Source organism: Teleopsis dalmanni, chromosome 2 (genome assembly GCF_002237135.1).
Source record: "Teleopsis dalmanni isolate 2A chromosome 2, ASM223713v2, whole genome shotgun sequence".
NCBI classification, from domain to species: domain Eukaryota; kingdom Metazoa; phylum Arthropoda; class Insecta; order Diptera; family Diopsidae; genus Teleopsis; species Teleopsis dalmanni.
Window position 1 is genome coordinate 179,812,754 of NC_051847.1, and position 23,807 is coordinate 179,836,560.

Below are 23,807 nucleotides of genomic sequence, written 5' to 3' on the forward strand. Positions count from 1 at the left end.
TAAACTCTTGACAATATCAGTCAATGGCAATGCAAAACTCATCAATTTTCTCTAATAGGCTTTTATGCTTTTAAGTTGATACTAATTTTCCAACGTCTTACCTAAAGTCGTGTATATATGTAACCATGCTTTAATTTCAACTGAACGTGTTTACCATTTCAGATCCTAGTCTTCATTTGTATATTGGTTACCATCGCTAGCATAACACAATTTCGTAGGAGTCCTACACACATATACACCAATTATTCGATTTATAATATTACCGAGAGCAGTGTAAATTAGGCAAATTATCATTAAAGCAAATCAAAATACCTATTTTACTCAAAATAAAGCTTAACAGTAATTTCTCTCAAATATACAATATTTAGTAGAGAAACTAGATATCAATGAAATTCATACAGACATATCCAAATAAAATTCATATGAAAGCTGAACTCGCAATGTTTTACAGTGTTTAAAGAGTTATCAAAATTTATACTATGTTCAGACACATCCTAATTTCGCAAATATTTTAATTTCGTCTTCGTTTCAGCCAAATTACAAAATTCCATACAAAATTCAGTTTTAAGGTTAGAACGAAATTAAGGAAAATGGCCTTAACTTCATTAAAACGAAGGTTGAAATTAAGTGACATTTCAAATGCAACTATGCGTAAGACAAGTTTTAAGCAAAAGATGAAGTTAAAATAACAAAAAAGTGACTTTTTTTAAATAAATGTTAGTAAGTTATTAATGTTATTAATTTAAAATAGAGTGAAGTACAATAATTCACATACCTGAAATCCACTAAAGCTAATAAAACTACTGAATGCCATTCTTAATAGTTATAATAATCAACTTTTAAAATTTCCCAAATGTAAATGCTGTTTGGAACATATAAATTTTAAAATTCGAATGGTAAACAAAAACCATATTATTTTTTTAATTTAAGGCAGTATGAATACTTTCGAAATTAGCAATTTCATTTTTACGAAATTAGAAAAATTTAGCTGTCTGAACATAGTATTAACTATAATTAAAATTAAACACAAAGCTAGTTTCTCAACTCATAAGAGAGTGCAACAATAATTTTAACTTTAATATTTTAACATCTTAACACGAATTTACCATGATAACCAAGAACTATGAAATTAACATAAATTTGCGATTTACTACTAAAAAGTTTTTTGGTATCATACTTTACGAGTATAACACAACACTTTTTCGTTCTACAATTATTTGAACAACCCTGTCTTTAGTTATTATTTACACAAACTATACAAATATGATAACATATTAAATCAGCTGGAGTCAAGTTTACGAATCGTTCTTAAGAAAAAGTAAATAAAAACAATTTATAGTTTATGTGTAATAAAAATAGTATTAAAGAATAAATTAGATTAAAGCATAATAAATAAAATCAAAATGGGTAATCAGTTGGTTGGAATAGCACCATCACAAATATACCCTGTGGAGCACTACTTTTCGGGTACATTTGGTACAGAAATTGTGTTTGATTCAAAGTAAGAGAAATTAAAATTTTTCATTTTAATTTTAATAACTAAATTTATTTGTTCTTTAGTATGGGTAGCACACGTTTTTTCAAAGTAGCCAAAGCAAAAACAGAAGAAGGATTGATTGTTGTAAAAGTATTTGTGAAACATGATCCAACATTACCTTTAGAAGATTATAAAGAGAGAGTGGAATATATTAAAAAAACACTTGCTAATGCAGTAAATTGTTTGCCATTTCAGAGAGTTGAGGTTAGTTAAATTACTTGTATGCAATATATATATTAAAATTCAAGCCGATTTGTGTTCTTACTTTCACAGCTCACTGACAAAGCTGCATATATAATGAGAGAATTTGTGAAACATAGTTTATATGACCGCGTCTCCACACGCCCGTTTCTAACTGTTTTGGAAAAGAAATGGATTACATTCCAAATTTTATGTGCTTTAAACCAATGTCATAAACAGAAAATATGTCATGGTGATATTAAGGTAATATAATGAAACATTTAAAAATATATTCTTTTACGACTTTTGCTTTAACAGCTAGAAAATATATTGATAACATCATGGAATTGGATTTTATTATCCGATTTTGCTTCATTTAAGCCAACGTACTTACCGGAAGATAATCCAGCTGATTACACATACTTTTTTGATACAAGCCGTAGACGTACTTGTTACATTGCTCCAGAACGTTTCGTTAAAACGTTATCATCAGAAGATCCAGAAGGAAATGTTTCTATGTTTCCTACGGACTCAATATTACGTTTAGGTCCCTATTCTGGAACAACTGTTCTACCAGCTATGGATATATTCTCTGCTGGGTTTGTACACCATCTATATTGTAATTAATAAATATTAATTCATATGTTTGAATAATTTCTATTTAGTTGTGCATTGTTAGAATTATGGACTGAAGGTACCGCCCCCTTTGAATTATCTCAACTGTTAGCATATCGACGTGGTGAACGCGATTTAGTTGAAAAACATTTACAAGGCATCGATAATGAAAATTTGCGAAATTTATTAGCGTCAATGATTAATTTAGATTCAATAAATCGAAAAAGTGCCGAAGATTATTTGGCTGACGAACGTGGTCGTCTTTTTCCGGAATATTTCTATTCGTTTTTACAATCATATTTGCAAATATTTTCCTCTACGCCTATTATGTCTGCAGATGATAAAATCTTAACACTACATACCGATATGAACCACTGTATTAAGGTTTTGACAAATGCACAAAATGTGACGCCTGATGAAGAAACAATTGATGGATTTAAACAACTTGCCATAACTGAAAAGAAAGATGATTTATACTGCCTACGACTACCACCTGAACAAGATGGACTTATTTTAATTATAACTGTTGTCACCTCTTGTATACGTGGTCTGAAGCATTCAAACTCAAAAATTTGTTCGCTAGAAATATTACAAAAACTTTCAAAATACACAACATCGGAGACCATATTGGACCGCATCTTACCTTATATTGTAAGCGTATATAATTTTATTTCTGCTTATGGTTTTAAATTCATTTAAAAATTTTTTAACAGCTACACCTGGCACAACATTCTTCAGCTAAAGTACAGGTACAAGCTATTGAAACATTAACTGTTTGTTTAAGTATGGTCAAAGATATACCGCTCAATGATGCTAACGTATTTCCGGAATATATTTTACCTGCTATAGCTTCTTTATCCAGTGAGCCTAGCGCTGTTATTGTACGCGTTGCATTTGCACGAAATATTGGTAAAATTTATAATAAACAACAAACTTTTAAATATACTTGAAATTTAATTTAATTTTAGCAAAATTGGCAAAAATTGCTGTTTATTTTTTGGAAGAAACCCAACGAAATGCACCAAATGATATGGTTACCCAGAGATATGAAGCAGAAATTAATGCATTACACGATATCATACAGTTAACCGTTCTTAGTCTCCTAACAGATACAAAACCTGTAGTAAAACAAACCCTTATGGATTCAGGTATATGCGATTTATGTGCATTCTTCGGAAAAGAAAAAGGTAAGCGATACAAAACACTATGTCCATATCAACACTAAAATAACATTCATTTCTTTTCAAAATGAAGCAAACGATATAATACTCTCCCATATAATGACTTTTCTAAATGACGACGATAAAAATTTGCGTGGCGCTTTTTATGATAATATTGCTGGAGTTGCTGGCTATATTGGTTGGCAAGCATCAGATATATTAGTACCACTCTTACAGCAAGGATTTACGGACCGTGAAGAATTCGTTATAGCCAAAGCAATACGTGCTGTAACAATTTTAATTGAATTGGGTCACATTAAAAAGCCTACAGTGACAGATATTATAAAAGAACTTGCTTGTTATTTATGTCATCCAAACCTATGGATTCGTCATGAGATCAGTGGCATGATTTCGACAGCTGCACGTACCTTAAGTGCTATAGATGTGCAATGCAAAGTAATGCCAGCAATCAAACAGTTTTTAAAAACACCACTGATACAAGTTGAGAAACCCGATATACTGTTGGACTACGTACAACCAGCAATACCACGACAGATTTATGATAGTGTACTCAGGTAGGTTTAAGAAATTGCTATTAATTAATTATTTATATATAAATATATATATATTATATATTAATTATATATGCGTATGTACTATAACTACAGCGCACAGGGTTTGAATTCAAATCCCACTAAAGCGTAATTTATTATTATTTATTAAAAGTTTAAAACATAAACTCGCCTAACAGTCGGTACTGCGGCCAGAAGAGTCCTATTGTACCAATTTCACTATTGATTCCACAAAGCCCTTTAAAGCTTTGTGAACAAAGTCCAGAACTAAATCTAGAGAAGAGTTCTTAATCTGTTCTGTTCAAAAATTCCATATAAACAAGTTTCTTCTGTGCGTTATTAAAGCTGGACAGTCACAAAGAATATGCATGGTAATTTCCTCATCTTCGAAGCATAATCTGCATTCCGAATTAGCAGATAATTGTACTTTATGATGGTGATATTTCAAACCATAATGACCTGTAATGAAACCCGTTAACAACCTTAAAGCCTAGTTTAAAATGCTTCATAAAAATTATTCTATAAAAATTATTTGGTATCGCTTGAGGTCAATAGCTCTATGCGTGGCTATTCATCCAGCTTAAACTTAACTATTGTATATATGATGATTAATGGATATTTTTTAGGTTTCAGGATGTAAAAGCATTTATAAATGCTCTAGAGAATCGTGCAAAAGAACGACGTAATACTAGACCTGGACTGGCCCCACAGTATGCAGACATGGGACAGGTTTTAACAAATGTATGTTTGTTTTTTACATACATATTTATATTTTTATTAATTAAATTTTGTTCCGTATTAGCTATTTCGACGTTTAAGCTCTGAAGGTTTGAATGACATACTGGAAATGATATTGCTTGCTATGAAACCGTTCTTACTTAAGCTTAAACATAAGTCACAGCTGGATGTTGATGAGCCAGCCTCAGGCAATGGGCGCATAGTAATAAGTCGTAAAAAAGTGAATTGTCATGACTATCCGCTAGCAGAAAAAAAATCCAAATTACCTATAGAAACACGTAAATATTGCAAAAATGTTTAAGCATAAATCAAAGACATAACCGATGGTATTTCTCTAATTTTAGCATCGCCAGCATCTGATGGAAATGGTTCACCTATCGGTGGTATAGCTGGAAGTCCAGCATCTGGGGTGCTACTATTAGGCGGCCAACAAAACTTATTAAGTGCGGCAACATCTTTAGGGGAGTATACAATGCCTGAACGTAACTACTGGCAAGGTAAATAAATTTAATAAAATAATTTTTACAACACTGAAATACCTATTTTCTTCACGCTCTTTAGAACGCCCTTCAGAATGTCGAAAGGATCTTGAAGCAATGCGAAATAAAATCAAAACGCGCTATAGTTCCATTGCACAGCGAGGCAATTATGGTAAACAAAATTCTCCCTACCCGAATAACTGGCGCATGAATGGCACACTGATAGCACATTTACATGAACACTCTGAGTCAGTTATTAAACTGGCTGCACTTAAACCACATGGTCCGCTTTTCGCTAGTGGCAGCATAGATGGTACGGTACGTTTGTGGGATTGTAACAAACTAAATGGCAATCAAACCATAAACAAGTCACGACAAGTGTATTCTGCAAATACACCAATATATGCTTTAGCAGCCTGTGATGGTGGACAATCATTGGCAGTTGGTGGAAAAGATGGAAGTCTACTTATAATGCGTATCGATAGAAATTCTTCAAAGATGACCTTACAACAAGCACTCCATTTAAATCAAAAGTAACTCAAACAAATTTATACAGACAATTTGTTAATAAATTTTAATATTTGCAGTGAACACAGTGATGGCCCTGTAGTAGATATGGTATCCTATGATCACACGTCACCTAATATTATTATATATGCCACACTATACGGCGCTATTGTAGCTTGGGACACACGCATACAACAATGTGCTTGGCGTTTAGAAAATGAACTACGTCATGGAGTGATTACAACAATATGTGCTGACTCTACAGGTTCCTGGCTTGCTACTGGTACCAGTGGTGGCAAACATATATGCTGGGATTTACGTTTTAGATTAGCTATTGCAGAAATAAAACATCCCTCAGATTCTTGGATACGTAAAGTAGCTTGCCATCCTACAGAGCCTTCCTGCTTAATATCAGCTTCAAAATCTAATAATGAAGTTTCGATTTGGAATATAGAAACAAATCATAGACAAACTGTACTCTGGGCTAGTCCAGCACCTCCATTATCCAACACTAGTATGGTAAGATATTGTAAAAATAAAAAAGTTATACATATGTCTTAAATTATTCTTATTATATATGTATATATACAGAACGATCCGGCAACAACATGTGGTGTCTTAAGTGGTGTTGTGGACAATTCGCCTTTTATTCTGACTGGAAGTTCAGATCAACGTATACGGTTTTGGAATTTGTGTGACCCCAAAAGCTCAGCATTAGTTGTGCCATCGCCGAAGGATAATTTAAATGATATTACATTCAATTATAAGTAATTTGATTTCTTCTTATATACACCATATCACAGCAATTAAAAATAATGCTGTATATTTTCAGTACGCGTTTGATTGATGGCAGTCACGTTATAGAGGAAAATATTATTTCGCTTGGTAATAATACTGACATGAACGCCTTGCGAGTGTCAGCTGAAGAAAATCCAAGATCTGGCCCAGACATGCCATCAGCCAGTCATCAAGACGCAATTGCCGACTTACTGATGTGCAAAAGTGATAAAGGACAAATATATATAGCATCAGCAGCGCGGGATGGTGCTATCAAACTATGGAAATAATTTAAGTTACAATTATTTATATAATTTGAATTATTTTGCAATTCTTTTATTCTCAAACTATTTTATTTCAACTGTGATTTGCAAAATTTAACAAAATTTATTACTGAATGTAATTATACATTTCAATTAATTATTATACTATTAGTTTAAGCTTACCATTATTTAAAATTTTGTACATATAAAATTATAAGTATGTATGATAACAAATATAATAAATTCAATATAATCTGTCAATATTAAATATATATTATTCCATAAAAGCGGCAAAAAAAAAAACAAATTTTGGTGAATTTAAGACAGTGTCGTTACTTCGACCTGTAATATTAAACCTCACTGTAAGTAACAGCGAGCATTTGCAAATATACAGTATGTAAGAAAAACATAGTTTGTTGACATTTCCTTGACAACCAAACAGCTGATTATTGTTTACAACTTTTTCTTTAAATTAAAATAATAAATATATTTTTAATATGAAATGTGTGCTATGAAACAATATTATAAAAATTAATAAATAAATAATATGAGAATAACGCAAATATTATTAAAACCAAAAGCATCTGAAGTACTGACCGCATATTTAAAACAATGTAATGAACCGCCGTGGACATCATATTTTGTAAAGGTTTGTGATGTAATAAAACTATTATTATTTATATTACTTAATCACTTCATTATTTACTTTTTAGTTTAGAGATGTGCAGAACGATCAACACGGCATGTCACACTTTAATTGGACATTAGATACTGGCACTAATTACCATATACTGCGCACCGGTTGCTATCCATATATGAAATATCATTGCAGTAAACGTGAAGTGCAGGACTTAGGATTAGAAGACAAATTTTTTCGTTTTTTAAAAGTTATAAATTTAGGTAAACTTAATTATTCATTTATAAATAAGTTCTAAAAATAAAGTTATTTTTATTTTGTTGTAATATAGCACAATTTTCAAAGTGCTTTTATACGACTGATATACAATATAAGTTATTATTGATATACATATATACATATGTCTCAAGATCTCAAGATCAATGTGATACAAATACTACAAACATAGTTACAGATGTATGGTTTGTTTTTTAAAATATTTCATATGCACTTTGTAGTTTTGATATTAAAACAAAACACCAACATCATTATAATCACTCAATAGTTCATCCCATGATCGGATTTTCTATTCTTTTCAGTCTCTTAGCAGTCTTAATATTAAGATCTCCTAGTACAGTCGCTATTTCGAGCAGTAACATACGTAGTACAGACCTTAGACTTGGTCGTTCCTGAAACCTTTTTGCCATTTTCGTTTCGTTTCGTTACCAGTATATCCGTTCTTAGTTGTTAGCCAAATCTTTTATGAATTTTGAGGAGAATATGTATCAGTTTATCCAGCGATAATTTAACGCCTAATCTCTGTTTTAAGTACAGATATATACCCTGGCATCGTCTGCTATACTGAGTTGGGTACCCAATCTTCAACTTAGTTTCTCAAACTGAGGGGTCACCGTTGACACAGGAAACACATGTTCATAAATTGTGTATGCACTAATTCTTTAAATACCAAATAAACAAAACAAATATGATATTAAACATAACGGTTTTATAATTGTAATAACATTTTTTAGAAAAATTTAGAACCGTTTATTTAGAAAATAATGGTCTACCCACTACATATCAAATTTTGTGATCCGAGTGTAGAAATCTACAAGTAAATTTATTATGTTATTAGATTCATTATATACATTATTTCATGTACTGATTATTATTATTTCTAAAAAGCTTTTTTTTTCATTAAAGGTCTACCTATGTTGTTTTATGGAATTGCGGCAATACATCTCATCAGTCACACAGAAATGGTTTACATGACAGATCGTAGCCAAGTGCCAATATACTTTCTTTATGCTGAAGACAAAGGTTCTAGATATTAGTTTTTTAAAAAAATAAACTTACAAAGCACATTTAATTTAAATATTTATTTTTACAACCATACGAATTAAAATATATAAAACAATATAAATTAATACATTTAAAACAATATAAATTAATTAATTTAAAACAAACAAATTATATTTTTGTTAACAATAAATAATTTTAATTCTAATTAAGTTTTGCAATCTGCCGCTGGATTCTCACATGTTTCATCATAATTTTCCAAAAGTAAAGAATGGATTGATTCACTGAATTGGGTCAGTGAACAAGGTGCATCACAGTTGGGTATACTTAATTCTTTGGGAAATTTGTCATCACTATTGTAGTAATAAACAATCTGTAAAATACACAATGATTAGTCACTCAGAGAACGCATTACTAGTATTGAGATGAGACTTACTTTAACCTCAAAATCATTTTTGAATAGTGAACTATGGTGAAGTTCAAATACCAAGGCTGAGGCATACTCCGGTAATTTTGCAGTTTGACTTAAGATATTCAAAGAATTCATTACATTGACTAGCGTAACGTCATGACCCGCATACAAAAATATTTTTCGATCTGGATTCAAATTCTTTTTATGCTTGCTAAGCATATTTTTATGTATTTCAGAAATGAATGCACCGCCTTTGACTTTTTTCATTAAATTCGTTTCGGTGAAGAAAGTGTAACTTCGTTCTGCTAACGGTACAAGCCGATCTGGAAATATATTTTCCGCCCAATCAGGTATAGCAAGTCCAGCTTCTGTTTCTATTTGTAAAAGTGTGTATAACTGCTCTATATCCAAAACACTCGATATATTCTAGGAATATAATTTAATTAATTAAATTATTAGTGACAATAATCACATTTTTAATAATTTATTCTACACACCTTTCCAGTATTTTTTGATAACAACTTATAAAGTTCGGCATTTTCTTCATTTAGTTGACGTAACTCTGGTGGCGGATTCTTGTATAGTTTTTGTAATATTGTATCATATTTCTGGCATGGTTTCTTCTGTGCTAAGAGCTACAAAACAGACTTGCAGAAGTTATTTATAAAAATAAAATAAAAAAAACATATTTTTGTAAATTACCGTATCATCCATACGCGGTATTGTATTTACAGGCACTGGTTGCCAGGCTATAGGTAGTACATTGTTATGTTCCAGCGGTGGCATAAAACCTGCTAAAACTGCCTGAGCACTCATAATACAACGCTCTGCAGCGGAACTGAGCACATGCACTTGTTGTTGTGTGTAAATTCCATTTGAAGGTAATAAACGATAATAGCGCATACGTAGGTTCTTACCTAAGTTGTAGGCTTGTAATTTACCAGTCTTTGTGTTAACGTTTATAAAAACTTTAAATATATATTTTATTTGCTATACAACAAGTTAAATATAACCAACCTGTGTTAGGGCACCTAATCCACCGGGCCAATCATGCAAAATATGTGGATCAGTCGGATAGAAAGAAGTAGGATTTTTTTCGCCATGACGGAACAACTTCAAAAATATATTTGAAAAGAAAACATATATTTATATATTTTTTAATATATTGCAAATGTGCTAAACATTGTATAAATGTTTTTAATCAAAAAGTACTCGTAATGTGATACAGTTAATATATAATGTGTTTTACATGAATCAATAGAATATTTAATGTGTTTTTTGAAATAGCCGGTACCATTATTTACCAATAAAAAAAAATATCTTTAAAGTCGGAAATACAATATTTTACGAACCAGTGGTTGATAACATTATGAAAAATATTTATTTTTCAAAACATATTTTATAATTAGACAATTGTGCAATTGAATAATTATTTATAGGATAGATATATATAAGCCCTCATGAATAAAAATTTTAGAAATATGCGATAATAAAAAGTCCTTCTATAAATTCCTAAGAGCGTAATTTACTGAACATTGCTATAGAATATCAACGACGTTGTGTGTTCCCAAGGGAAACAAAGTGGGCGACTGTCCATTCATCGTTCTATCCTCGCTAAGTGTTATAGCAATGATATAGGCATGTGTATGTGCAGACAGCCGTGTTAACAGTTTCTCGATTTGATAACTTTTTTTGGCCGACAGTTTTAAGAAAACATTATTCTTTAAATATACGCCTCATCCTCTGATTCGCTTGTAGCTACGCCCTTACCAGGGAATTGAAAAATATGTGCATTTAAGAGTTAAATAATATCTAGTTAGTGTTAGTGTTCTTATAAGTGCTTATTCTTAGGTTTACCGTATTCTTGTCCACTTCAAATATAGAAATATTTATATTATCATAGTACTGAAAATTCTGGTATAAATTATGTAACGATAGGAAGTGCCTAGTCCTTATCCTAACATATGCATTAGATTCGCGTTTTCTAAACCTTGAATTTTGTCAACAACTAATCGTAATAATCAATTGATTTTTATTAATTTTACATATAGAAAGTAATTTTTTTTTTATTAAGAATATAGAGCAGAACTGTCCAGACCAGACACTATCACTGGCCAATACAAATCAGTGTACAGATTGGAGGGCCGAAGAAACAAATACATACATTCATAGTGGTTTTCGACAAAAATAAAAATATGGCTATAATGTTAAATTTAGTTTTATTAATTTATCAATTTAAATTAATTTATTTGGTATACCATAAAAATAAAATAAAGTGGTTTTACTAGAACACCAAAAGAAAATTTGCACAATTGTAGTGGATTAAAATCATGTCGCGGGTCGCACTTTGGACAGCTCTGATATGGAGCATGTACTTTTAAATACTTTCTACCAAATAATATTTAGGCAAATAATATTTATTTGTGCAAGTTCGAGTAAATTGAGGTAAAGTAAATTGAAATTTCCAAGGGATTTTTTGCACTGCTCTTATTTACTTTATTTATTTATATTTATTTATGGTAATACCTAATTTATCTAATTTTCATCTAATTTTTACCCTACTCGAAATTCTGGTAAATACCAACATTCGCTGCCATACCAACATAATTCACTATTTCCTTCATTTTACCATCAATTTACTCGAACTCGCACACGGCCATATTATAATTTCAATATAAATTTACATTTTTAATATATATTTTTTTATATAAAAAATAGCTTTTCTTTTCAAGATTGGTATTCATCAAAATGTATCTATGGTCTTACAATTACAAGGATTGTTGTAATTTTGTGACTATTCACATTAAATTATTAAAATTAATTTGTGCTACATTTATTGGTAGTACAAATATTTTTTGACTTGGTTAAATTCGCTTAAGACTTTTATATTCAGTATAGGAAGATTTATACAGGGTGTTTTTTCCGAACATGGCATAAAGTTTGGAGATGATTTTTTAGTCCAGAAAACAAAAATAAAACTGTATTACAGGGAGTTTCGGATTTTTCTCTTATATTTTATGTCAAAGAGAAAAAAGTCTATCCAAAAAAAATCTTCAGTCAAAAAATTCTCAATATCTCAAAATGGTTCACTTATGCTCACCTTACTATGCTGATCAAGCATAAAAATACTATATAAAGTCACCGATATCTTCTTCATTAGTTTACAAACGTAAATTTAATATCCATTTATCTAATCTTAGCGTCTTTGACAATGTCAAGAATTCATGTTATTCAAAATTAAATGTAATATACATAATATACTTAAATTTATTCTATTCTCTGAGTAGAAATTATAATTTGAAATTAACATAATTTTAAGGTAATATTAATGAAGTCCATGCCACCTTTGACATACTTACAATGGAAATCATACGTAAATTTTTGAGCCCTTTCTCATCGTTGTTATCCCCAAATACTGAATAAGCCACCATTATTGTAAAAAGTGCACCTCCAAGTATAATCACAGATATTTTGGTACCACGCCTTGATTTACAATCGATATTGAAAACCATTTTATTAATTTATTATAATAAAACTATAATATAATTATTACACAAATACTTTAAATTTGGTTTTTAATATTTAATATTGCATTGGCCTTTTTTGCAATATCTAAAAATAATTTACATTTTTTTCAAGTTGTTTGTTTTGTTTTATGCTTTCTGTCTAATTATTTTCAATATAAACTATAAACAAACGTCCACAAGATCTAAACACGTCTGAATTAGCTCTTGCACTGGCTCGGCGACTGTAAGAGTACGTCAAGTGCTGTAACCCGTTTATATTACTATTTGCTTCACACATATTGTTATGCTTTTTGTGTGTGTGTTTATTTTAGGGTTTCGTAGCATCTTTCGTATAAACTATAATTCTATAAAAATTATATATATGTATATTACTTACTTACTTCCCTCGATGTATTAAAGATGCTTTTCTAATTTTCATTCCCTGAAAATCGTTTTAATAGTTATAATGTAATTTCAATAGCTTTGGGTAGCAAAGACTCTGTATACCTATATATATATATAAGCTCATAATTATATAACGTATTCATAGTTAAGCGACTGTGCTTAAGTAATATCGTTTTTCCGATTTTTTAAACCTTTGCTTCTTATATTACAAGTGGTTTGATTTATTATTATGCTGTCATATTATATTTCCATAATTCAATTTATAATGCCTCGCTTGACTATCTCTAGGGGAGTCAAAACCGGTACCCTTAAGATCTATATATATTCATAAAAACGCTAAGGCACGTTTTTTTATTTCATTCGATAATCCTACAATGGGAATCACACATAATTGTGTTGGCAGAGAATTAATTTATCCAGCCGACTTCAGCCCTACTAGCTTTGACTAATTAGTGAATGATTAAAGTGTTTTAATTGTCAATCTTGGAAGTGAAGAAAACATATTTCTACATTCACTTTTTATTTAAATCATTATCTTTTTATCTTTTTTAAGGAAACGATTATATAAGGTCTTAAGAAATCTAATATTAGTAATCTAAATTGGCATTAAATAAGTATGGAATAAAAACTTTAGAAACTAGTTACCATAAAACGTGACATATTTACTTTTTATGAGCCTGGAATTATGCTTCTACCAGAAATATGGCAAAAGGTGTTGGACCAGAACGGCCAATATATAATTTAATAAAGTATTTGTTTATTATACGAAAACTGTCTTTCATTTCCACAAAAAAAAAAAAAAACGAAACTACTTTCCGAACAACTTAATATATATGAATAGGGATATGAATATCAAAGTATCCATTCAGGATTGTATTTTGCAGTAAAGCTTGTTTTCCACTTATAATTATCAAACCTCAAATCCTCATCAGTTTTAAATAATGACGACGGGCAATCAATTAAAGAATTGATGTCTTTTAAACTTAATATAAACTGGCATTGAAAATAATATAGTTTCTCTGCGATTCATTTTCATTTTGTAGTTAAAACAATTAATCTAATCAATAAAGATACAATCTTGTTAATAATCATTTTCTTAAAACGTTATATTAAATATTTTTTATATATATATAATGCAAAATTATATGATTTTAGTAGTTATTTTGATTACCCTATATATACATGTATGGAACCCTACTTTTGTTATCGTGGCCATGCACAATTTTTTAAAACAGATTTATTTAAATTCTATATAAACAAATAATCTAATTAGTAATTACGTATGAAATTGCTCGGCAAGAGAGTGTGCTTTTGAATGTCACACATACGAGTACAGACGTTGATAAGCATTTCACAGAGAATATACAATAGGAAAAATTAAACAAATATCACTGAAAACTTAAAAATCTTTTAAAAGATTAATAATCATTTTGCAAACCTAGATGAATTAACACAAATAGTTGTTAATGATTATTTACGAATTATGAATTGTGGATTAATGGAATTGATAACAGCTAACGTTCATTTCATTCTCAGGATGAACCTCCCTCATACCATCTACACTGATAGATCCTGGCCATTTACATAAATAACAGTTAGTCTCCACTCCCTCATCAGAATATAGCTCACTTATTCCATCTACACTAGTAGAATCAAGCAATTTACACAAATAACAGATAGCCTGCACTCTCTCATCAGAATGCACCTTAATTATTCCATCTATACTGGTAGAATCAGGCAATTTACACCTTTTCAATGTGAAACCACTCTCTTTTTGTTGTATGATAGTAGGAATATCAGCAAATCTTCTCTACGACAACTGAATTCTTTTAAAGAATTATTGGGATGAGGATCCTTTATGTTAACCACTATGCACTTGGTAATGATGTCAATAACCTATATATTGACTTATATATAATTGCTGTAAGCTGGTATACTTTCTCTTAAGAAAATCTAAATTATTTCTTATGAACGGTGGAATTCCAGCGGTAGTATCAATGACAACTGATTAGTTTTTTATGAATCAAATTTTTTTTATTTTGATGATCACTTTTTACATTGAATATATATAAGGTGTGCGTTTCACAGCAAAACAGTTACAACAGTATCTTATGTGATAAGTTCCCATTTCGATATTCAAAATTTCGATTTATTGTGACACTTAATATTTATATTATATTTAGGATATATGTAAAGTTAACCCTTTCCCAGTTTTGCGTTTCAAACTCATGCAAGGTAAATATACATCATTAAGTTATACGTATCGCTTAACCGAACACTACCATAAGTGTCCGTATATCCTTTTAAAATTCATGCATTGCTTCATTCTAAAAATAGAATTTATAGATACTGACAATATAGTTAATATTAATGTTAACTTGTTTAGCAACTAGGTAGGTCTAGCTTATATTTATATTTTTTATAAATATGTACCTTCTTTTTGAACCGGTGGTATTACTAAATTCATTTCTCAAATCTGTTGATCTAGCTTATAATTATGTCTTTTATAAATATCGTACTCTTCAAGTGACTGAAATCTACATTTTAAGATTGTTCTCTCAAACATTGCAAATCGCATCATTTTCCATTATTTGTCATATTCCACTTTCAAATGGAGTACAGTCTTACCTTCTCATTTTAGTCTTTCTAAATTCTAATACTTAAAGTATATGTTCGAAACACTCATTAACATAAATAAAAATGCGTTTTTAACTTAAATGATGATCACTAAAAATATATTGAAAACCTGAAAAAATGTTAATTTAAACCGATAAATTGGTACAAAAACAAAATGATAATTCAAAAATATGCTTTGCAACTGTTATAGTGTTCCTTGGAGCTTTCTACCCATAGTTGTCTTAGCCTCCTGTATTGTACTACATTAGAGTCATTCTTCTGTACACTAGTCATCAGGCTCCTCTACCAAATAACCCTCTTCAGCACGGTAAACATTAGGTGAACGTATTTTCTTTGGAGTTGGGGTACATTTTTCATCTTCTTCCTCCTTAGAAGTTTTGTGAGTGGATTCTGCTTGCACGTAGGGCACCAAGAATCCTTCTCGGCAGGGTGAAACGTATTCATAAATATTTTCTGGTATAACACGCATTTCTACTTGTCTTGGCCAGGTCATCCCTTGAGTCATAACGTTTCGTCTATGAAGAGCACAGCAGTTATGTACTACACCTGATGAAATTGGAACATGCTCGCAACTATGTGCAGCAGCATAACCCTGCGGTACATTGTAAAATAAATGATAGCGTGAAGTCGTAATAGGTGTTACTGCTGGAGTAGATATAGATTCTAATATTGGCACAGCTACAGTTAATGGCATGGGAGCATGTATACAATGTGTATATATCGTACGTCTAGGTACATAATAATATTCATACTCGTGTGTTGTTGTACAAACGCTTGTACCACCCGCCAAACGGCTTGTTTCATGATCGTTTTCGTTTGACATTTTTTCGGATGTAGATTCGCTTCTAGACATCTTGTTACTCCAGCTGTAGAGGCGGTTCAATAGGCTCCGACTGATTGGCGATGTTTATGCAAATGCGCAAATAAAAGATATGTACTTGAAGTTGTCGCATTAGATAAAAGTTAAGGCACACTTCAAATATCATTTGAAGTATTCACACCAATAACTAGACGTGCTAAAAAATATAGTGCAGCGTTTTGGGACAGGTCTATGGTTTGAAAACTATTGGATTAAATCTACTGAAAATTTTGATTTTATTAATCATAATTTTTTTCTTAAATTACTTTATAAAATTTTGACATGTTATATGCCATATAAAATATTTTATAAAACTAATAAAGAAAAATTGACACAATTTTCATGTTTAACGTAATTCAATTGACCAAAGCAAAAAAATGTTTTAAAAGATATTTTAAAACGCTTTCTTATAATGACAAAAAAGCTATTTTTTCAAAATTTAGAGGGTTTCGAATAGAAAAGAATGAATGACACACAAAAATTTAGTTAATTTATTGAAATATACGAATATTTCCTAAGACCACTGATGATGAGAACCTGGCAATAGTCGCAACAGATATATAATTTTTATTATTTAGTAGTACATATACGAGTGATTGAATATTTCAATTTTCATATAGTTTCTTTCTATATATTATTATTATATTTATTATTATTGTATATATTATAATAATATTGAAAATGAAATAACAAAAGTATTTACATTCCAACAAATATATTAAAAGATATATCAATTTGTCGCCATTATAAGCTGTACAACATTCTTGTGTGGTTGTTTGTGACCTATGAACTCACCCATTAGAATTGAACAGGTTTCTCCATCATGCAACCGATTCACTTCAATTTAAGTTCCATCCCTTCCAAACTCACCAACAACCTTTAAAAATCAACTTTCCTCTTACACAACCAGTACCCATCCACATCCTAACCCATGTATCTCATGTTATCTGCTTTACAGTTCTTAGCAGGCTACAACAACAACAACTAACATATTTTTCAAGATATTATATTTTAATATATTTTAACTATTTTTTCTACTTCTTCAATTTAAATAAAATTATAAACATAGAATATTTTTAAATATAGGATATTTTCTAATTCAATCTGAGAAGTATATCAGATATGGTAAGTATATCATAAATTTATACAGAATGTCTTAACATTTGCAATATGAGATAAATACAAAGTACAATTAAAATATAGAGTGATTTTTATTTGGTATTTATTATTTTGAATTATATGTAGATACATTTAAGTTTATACACAAGTACATCACATAGTTTTGGCTTATCCTATAAAATTAAATGAATATTTTAACTATATTATGAATAATATAGTTGCTTATTTTTAATACAGTCTGTTTATGTTTAATATTTAAAGTTAATATATAGAATATCTAAATACTGATACCTAAATTAAGTCTGCAGTACACACTGTTTATTTGGAGTTTTCACACTTAAATACTGTTGTTCTTTGAATCTATTATCATTGTGTTTACATCTGGTAAGCACCCTAAAGCATAACCATACCATAATTGGCAGCACCGCTAAACCAAGTGGCATTAGAAATAGAAGTAAAAACTCCCTAGGATCTGTGTATTGTTGCAGATCTTCAGTGTCATAATCTGCCCAATATTCCTGATCAGAGTATTTGACTTGCAAGTAGGCTTCCCTAATGCTTTGCCCGCGATAACTAATCGCGACACATGCATAGTAACCTTCATCTTTGAGACGTACATCATTAATAACTAAATTACTTAAATATATATGATCACTGATGATTTTTTCCTGAGCAGTTGAGAGTAACTCATATGTTCGACCTTTATAATTGACAATATGGGTATTAAAATTACTGCTGTTAACAGTAGTGTAATCTGCATTCGTGGCATGTGTAGCAATGCGTTTGAACCATTTTACTGTTGGATAAACTGTGCTATACACCCGACATTGGAATACGACTTGTGAACCAACAATTGCTGTTTGGTTATTCGGATAAGTATTTAAAAATTCTGGAACTGTGGTTATATCTAAAATTAAAAAAACAAATTTTTATTAAAATGTTTGATTAAAAAATAATATAACAAACATACTTTTAACTTCCAAGAGATAAGTTCTTACTAATTGTATATCTAGCGCTTGTTTAGAGTCTAGATAATGAGGGTAGACAGCACATTTGTACAATCCTGAATACTTTTCTGTTAAATTTCGCAATAATAGATCAGGTTTGCAAAATGTTTCTTTACAGGGCAGCTCGGTCCAATTGTCATCATAAAATTGATTACAGTTATTTTTACGATCAGAGTCTTCAGTACAGTGCTGTTAAGGAAGACAAATTTTTAGATATATTTATTTGTTTTTTTTGAATTGATAATACATGCCTTGAAAAACCAATGAACTTTGATAGTTTCAAGTTTGGCATCATCTAGTAATCCCTTAAGATCACATTGCAGTCTTATGTCATAGCCAACGCGCTGCTGTATTAACTCAGTTTTTTCTATATAATAAATAATAATATATGGAATATAAAAAACTTAATAACATAAAAAAATTAAAAATAAATAAAAATAAATTATATTATTATTTTATGAATAAGTCGCCAACTAAAAAGAAAAGAAAGAAAGAACCACTAAAAAGAAAGAACTACTAAGGATAATCTTTAGAAAAGCATTAGATATTAAACCAATCTTTCAAATTATTCAGACCAGTATAGTCGTTGGCGTATACAAAGACACATTTTAGTAGGGGTTTTGAAAAGCAAAATCAAAGCTTATATAAAAACATTCAATTGCAAAGAATCTATTGTATCTATTACAAAGTGGTGGTCTATATTTTTATTTGTGAGAATGTTAGTGGGTTGGTATTCATGAATCCCAAACTATATAGGTTACCTTTATTCAAAATTTCGTCATATAAAAGCGACCGAGTGTATCTAAAATTTCTTCATACACCGAAAGATCTGATAATATTTTACAAGAGATATATATGTTCAAACAAATAAAAAAAACTTATATAAATCTTATTTATTAATATTACTTAGTTTAAATACACGCGGTAATTTCACTAAATTTTCGGTTATAAAGCATTTCATAAAGCGTATGAAAAAATATATAACTATCCATACATTTATTGGATTTAGGTTTATATACTGATATATTTTCGATATTTGTTCTGTTTTGATATATATATACCATTTATTATCAGTAGCTAATGTAACAATCCCAATCCGATCTTTAGTAGAGAAGTCAATTTATGCTTACCTACAACCTTTATTCCTAGTTAAAACTTATTTTTATTCAAATTTCTATCTATTGAAGATTTTAGTGGACAAAAATAGTGTACTTAATTATATTAGGACAATCACATTATATTACTTAAAAATATTTTATATTTCAATAAATTAAAATTTAACTTTTGAATAAGAATTTTGCAACAAAATTTAAAAAGGAGCGAATCAAGAGACGTCTAAGGATCAAGCACTAAAAACAGCAGACACAAGTTTGAAAGTCATTTTGGGTGTGGTTTTTACTTGGATTATATTTTTAGAATATTTTTGAATATTAGAAAAAAATTTTAAAATTGAAATAAAAACATATGCTGGTTTAATAGTAACAATTAAAATAAATGTAATATTTATATATTTAAAATTTTAAATAAAAATGTATTAAAAACAATTATCCAAGCTGTTATTTTTAAACACAATTTAACAAAGAATAGAATTATATATAATAAAATAAATATTTATGAATATATATATATATATACGATATGAAATTAAATATATATAAAAACGATAAGCGATGTTATATCAAAAAAAAAACGTCTTTAATATTAAAAATATTGGGGAATCGAAAACGACGAAGTCTTCACAACACTTTCATTAAAAATATTATACTTTTCAGCACAATTTAGAAAAAAAACATAAAGTGACTTACCTGTATTATTGAAGTAACGACCTTGAGCATTCATAAGTAAAAAACTTATTACAAATAGAAACAGCAAAGCCATAATTACATTAATAAACCGTACAAATTTTTTCTTCATACTTAAAATTCACATTTCAATTAGTTCATTTTAATAAATTTTAAAAATTGACAGCTGCAAAAAACTATAATAAGTAAAATTTTAGCTTTTCTCATAACAAATCAATAAGAAATGTTTTTCATTTTTAATTTAATTTAAAAGTTTTAACGACGATGTGAAATGTATTAGATCATGTTCTGCAGGGCACACGGACATAGCGTCCAATTGTGTGGATTATTCGCCGCGACTAACAAACTCGCCGTAAGTAAATCACTGCCATTTTAAGGATAAAATAACGTACATGTTTCGAATTAAACAGTTTTATTATTTATTGAAATTTAAAATAAATATTTTTAATTACACGTACGGCATATTTTTTCATTAAAAATTATTTATAAATGTGACAAAAATATGGTTTTATGAATAAAATTAAAATTAAAAAATTAATTAAACTTGATGTTAATATTTTCTTGTTGAGAGTGAGGCGTTTTTATGACAAAATGAAACTTTTTAAAAGTGAGAAGGATCCGAATAGTAAAGAAAGAATCGACAAACACAAAAATTTAGTTAATTTATTGCAATTTGGCTGACCATACAACGCTGTTTCGAGTATTGCAAAGTACTCTACAACTGTGGTCTTAGGAAATATTCGAATTTCTTTTTAATTGATTTATAGTCCATATAGAATTTATTTGGACTGCAAATGCCAGGCTTAGAACTCGTGCCTGTCAAATTAGAAACGAGGACTAATCATGTTTTTCCACAAATAGCCAAAGCTGTTTTTGTCACTTTTTTATTTAATTAGTGACACTAACCAAAGCATTAGCCATGCTTTAAATTAGAACGAGCTTATAAACTACAGCTTTATTTGGAAACACAAGTTCAACGAATTGAAAATTAATTTTTGAAGTTGTCCATTTCTTTTTTCAAAGCAATTCTTTTGTAGAGAAACTTGTTTTTGCGATATTGTTTTGACAACTTTGCTATGTTTCTTAGCTAACCAGAAAGACTATCAACACCAAATTTATTGAACAGTTTAAATATAAATTTTAATTAATTGCAATAAACATCTAACAATGTGGGTATTTTAAATATGCATATACTAAACACACGCTGTGCATCTTTGACTTCAATACACTCTCAAAAGTCCCCTTTGATTTATAATTTACATAAATATTTTATTTAACTGAAATATGAATAATAAAAACATTATCTACTTTTGTTGAATTTGTGATACTTTAAAGCTACAAATACTATATTAATAATATAATAATGTAATAAAATATATAATTACAATAACTAAAATTATCGGAATTCAAGGTTACTATTAATTATTCATTTTTATTTTTCACTTAATAAACATGTATCTATCTATCTATATATTAAGAGATTTTGTATATCTATTTATTTGTTTCAAATTCACATAGAAATGAGCTAACTGGATTTGATAAAATTTTTATCAAACATTTTTAGGTGAGTGGTAAAAGATTATGAACCATTAATTTTTTTCAACTGTCTATTCGGGTAGTACACTTATGTAATTATATATATAAAAGAGTTATATAATTATATAATAAAATTATTAAAATTTTCTAAATGTAGTAGATGAGTATTATGAAAACTTTTCGAAATTAAAGTGTAAAAAATCGTAATTAATCATGGGTTTTACCGATACATCCATTTGATCGACTGACACATGGAATTACAACAAAACATTTAAATTGAATATATATGTTATTTGTTCAAATTGAAAAATTAGTTAATAATACCAAGTATTCCTTGACAGCAATGATTAACGTTTTGAACATTATCTAACTTAAACTGCTTTTAATATTATTTATAAATCAATCACTAAAGTATAACCCATGTTCAAATGGTTTGTCAACATAAGTTCAATGTTGTTCTATGTAACATTGTAATCCTAGTAATGTAAAAAAGGGAGGATCGAAACCCCGTGAAATATATCGAATTATTTTACGCTAGTTACAAAGATTTTTTTAAAAATTCCCCCTTTAAATGATTCTCTGTATACGTCCATGTATATCACTTTTAAAAATCCATCGCATTACCATTTTAAATAAAACATATTGGAATCTATTAAATTGAGTTGTTAACAAAAGTGTAACATTATCATATACATATAGCAATAAATGAGTCGTCGTATAATGAAAAATAAGTCAAAAACAAAAAAAAATTAAAGAAATAATATCAAAGCACAGCAGCAAAAGAATTTTGCAGAAAAAATAATTTTCAAATCTCCAAAATTCTTGAGAGGAAAGAAGTAAGAAATCCCCTTAATCTACTAAAACAATGTGTTATTAATAAGCATACAAACGATTTTGAGTGTACTAATAATAATATTTATAAACAATAATAAAAATGTGGAAACTCTATTATAACAAACTTGTATCTGATATAATGAAACCATGTTTAATATTTTTACATAAATTCATAAATTACATACAAGTTGAATAGGATGCATACACTACAGATCAAATATAAATATCGCTTATATATTTATTCCATTAGGAAATAATTTAGAACTTAGAACAAAATAGATTTGGTTTTGCTCTTCTTCAAAAGCAAGAACCAAATGGATCAAAAAAAGAATGGATCATCTTTCGGTAAGATATAAACATTTTTCAAAATAATAATTTTTATAAATAAAGTAATTTTCAAAAAAATATTAAAATAAAAATTAATATTTATTTATATTTATATGGGAGCTCACATGAATGCATTCATTCAAATAATAAAACAATCCTCAACATCGTTTATTTGAGAAATTAAGTAATATGGAATTTTTATTTACGTTTAATAAATCAAATTTATTTATTAAAAGTAAATAATACTAGTCAATATTTTTTTTTTCAAGACGATCCATTTAAAAATGTTTTCTCTGCAATTTAAAAAATAGGCTTAACAGCACTGTATGAAAAAAAAAAGAAAACTGAAAAAAATAAAAAGTCCGTCAGAGTGCTTACTAATTATACTAAACTATATTAAATAAAAATGTACTTAATAAAAGAAAAAAAAACAAGACATAAATTATAAATATATATGTTATAAAATAACACATATATATATGTTATAAACATTTCCAGTGGAAAAGCATGTAGTCAAAAAAAAAAAATTCAGAATATCATTTACTAACGTAACTAAATTAGACATTGAAAATATCAACCTATATATCATATCAATTAAAAGGTAAACTCTTCACTTGCTT

At 28.9% G+C, this 23,807-nt stretch overlaps 5 protein-coding genes across 6 annotated transcripts in view; 3 read left to right on the forward strand and 2 right to left on the reverse strand.

Moving 5' to 3' along the window:
• LOC119676286 (gamma-aminobutyric acid type B receptor subunit 2-like) overlaps positions 1 to 1,322 on the forward strand; it is a 3,716-nt gene extending 2,394 nt beyond the window's left edge. Inside the window, exon 5 of the mRNA XM_038087525.1 lies at positions 1,284 to 1,322. Coding sequence (XP_037943453.1) covers positions 1,284 to 1,322 — 39 coding nt within the window. The remainder of the gene's footprint in view (positions 1 to 1,283) is intronic.
• Positions 1,290 to 6,921, forward strand: LOC119682106 (phosphoinositide 3-kinase regulatory subunit 4-like). The gene is made up of 15 exons (XM_038095462.1): positions 1,290 to 1,501; positions 1,561 to 1,741; positions 1,811 to 1,981; positions 2,036 to 2,316; positions 2,383 to 2,983; positions 3,046 to 3,241; positions 3,301 to 3,519; positions 3,587 to 4,067; positions 4,691 to 4,805; positions 4,867 to 5,080; positions 5,147 to 5,299; positions 5,364 to 5,814; positions 5,869 to 6,307; positions 6,380 to 6,555; positions 6,621 to 6,921. The coding sequence occupies exons 1-15, from the start codon at positions 1,404 to 1,406 to the stop codon at positions 6,853 to 6,855; spliced, it is 4,011 nt and encodes a 1,336-aa protein (XP_037951390.1). The 5' UTR covers positions 1,290 to 1,403; the 3' UTR covers positions 6,856 to 6,921.
• Positions 6,922 to 7,309: 388 nt separating this feature from the next.
• On the forward strand, positions 7,310 to 8,830 carry LOC119683864 (uncharacterized protein C15orf61 homolog). The gene is made up of 3 exons (XM_038097733.1): positions 7,310 to 7,477; positions 7,542 to 7,728; positions 8,648 to 8,830. Exons 1-3 carry the CDS (start codon positions 7,376 to 7,378, stop codon positions 8,776 to 8,778), a joined length of 420 nt encoding a protein of 139 aa, XP_037953661.1. The 5' UTR covers positions 7,310 to 7,375; the 3' UTR covers positions 8,779 to 8,830.
• A 67-nt stretch (positions 8,831 to 8,897) lies between these two features.
• LOC119680641 (lysosomal acid phosphatase-like) lies at positions 8,898 to 12,889 on the reverse strand. 2 transcript variants are annotated; one of them, XM_038093564.1, is made up of 7 exons: positions 12,783 to 12,889; positions 12,515 to 12,638; positions 10,173 to 10,268; positions 9,858 to 10,100; positions 9,653 to 9,790; positions 9,180 to 9,581; positions 8,899 to 9,116 (listed from the first exon to the last, which is right to left on the reverse strand). In XM_038093564.1, coding segments are annotated over exons 1-7 (1,170 nt in total). In that variant the 5' UTR covers positions 12,785 to 12,889; the 3' UTR covers positions 8,899 to 8,951. The 2 variants fall into 2 exon arrangements, with proteins under 2 accessions (XP_037949491.1, XP_037949492.1); XM_038093563.1 differs by lacking the exon at positions 12,783 to 12,889 and having other exon boundaries at positions 8,898 to 9,116; positions 12,515 to 12,689.
• Positions 12,890 to 17,804: 4,915 nt separating this feature from the next.
• On the reverse strand, positions 17,805 to 21,181 carry LOC119685503 (fibroblast growth factor receptor-like 1; the record flags this gene model as incomplete). The annotated part of the gene is given in 4 exon segments (XM_038099801.1): positions 17,805 to 18,588; positions 18,652 to 18,877; positions 18,940 to 19,055; positions 20,494 to 21,181. Coding segments are annotated over 4 exon segments (1,062 nt in total). The 3' UTR covers positions 17,805 to 17,977.
• Positions 21,182 to 23,807: the final 2,626 nt, after the last annotated feature.

What these genes read in the sequence shown, in the direction of transcription:
- LOC119680641 (XM_038093563.1), bottom strand. Translation starts at nt 12,667, where the DNA reads ATGGTTTTCAATATCGATTGTAAATCAAGGCGTGGTACCAAAATATCT. An exon ending in ATTTACGTATGATTTCCATT is followed by an intron (nt 10,269 to 12,514) that starts GTAAGTATGTCA and finishes ATATTTTTGAAG; the next exon opens with TTGTTCCGTCATGGCGAAAA. An exon ending in AAAATGATTTTGAGGTTAAA is followed by an intron (nt 9,117 to 9,179) that starts GTAAGTCTCATC and finishes TGTATTTTACAG; the next exon opens with ATTGTTTATTACTACAATAG.
- LOC119682106 (XM_038095462.1), top strand. Translation starts at nt 1,404, where the DNA reads ATGGGTAATCAGTTGGTTGGAATAGCACCATCACAAATATACCCTGTG. An exon ending in ATTCTTCGGAAAAGAAAAAG is followed by an intron (nt 3,520 to 3,586) that starts GTAAGCGATACA and finishes TTCAAAATGAAG; the next exon opens with CAAACGATATAATACTCTCC. An exon ending in GATATTACATTCAATTATAA is followed by an intron (nt 6,556 to 6,620) that starts GTAATTTGATTT and finishes GTATATTTTCAG; the next exon opens with TACGCGTTTGATTGATGGCA.
- LOC119683864 (XM_038097733.1), top strand. Translation starts at nt 7,376, where the DNA reads ATGAGAATAACGCAAATATTATTAAAACCAAAAGCATCTGAAGTACTG. An exon ending in GGACATCATATTTTGTAAAG is followed by an intron (nt 7,478 to 7,541) that starts GTTTGTGATGTA and finishes TTTACTTTTTAG; the next exon opens with TTTAGAGATGTGCAGAACGA. An exon ending in TTTAAAAGTTATAAATTTAG is followed by an intron (nt 7,729 to 8,647) that starts GTAAACTTAATT and finishes TTTTCATTAAAG; the next exon opens with GTCTACCTATGTTGTTTTAT.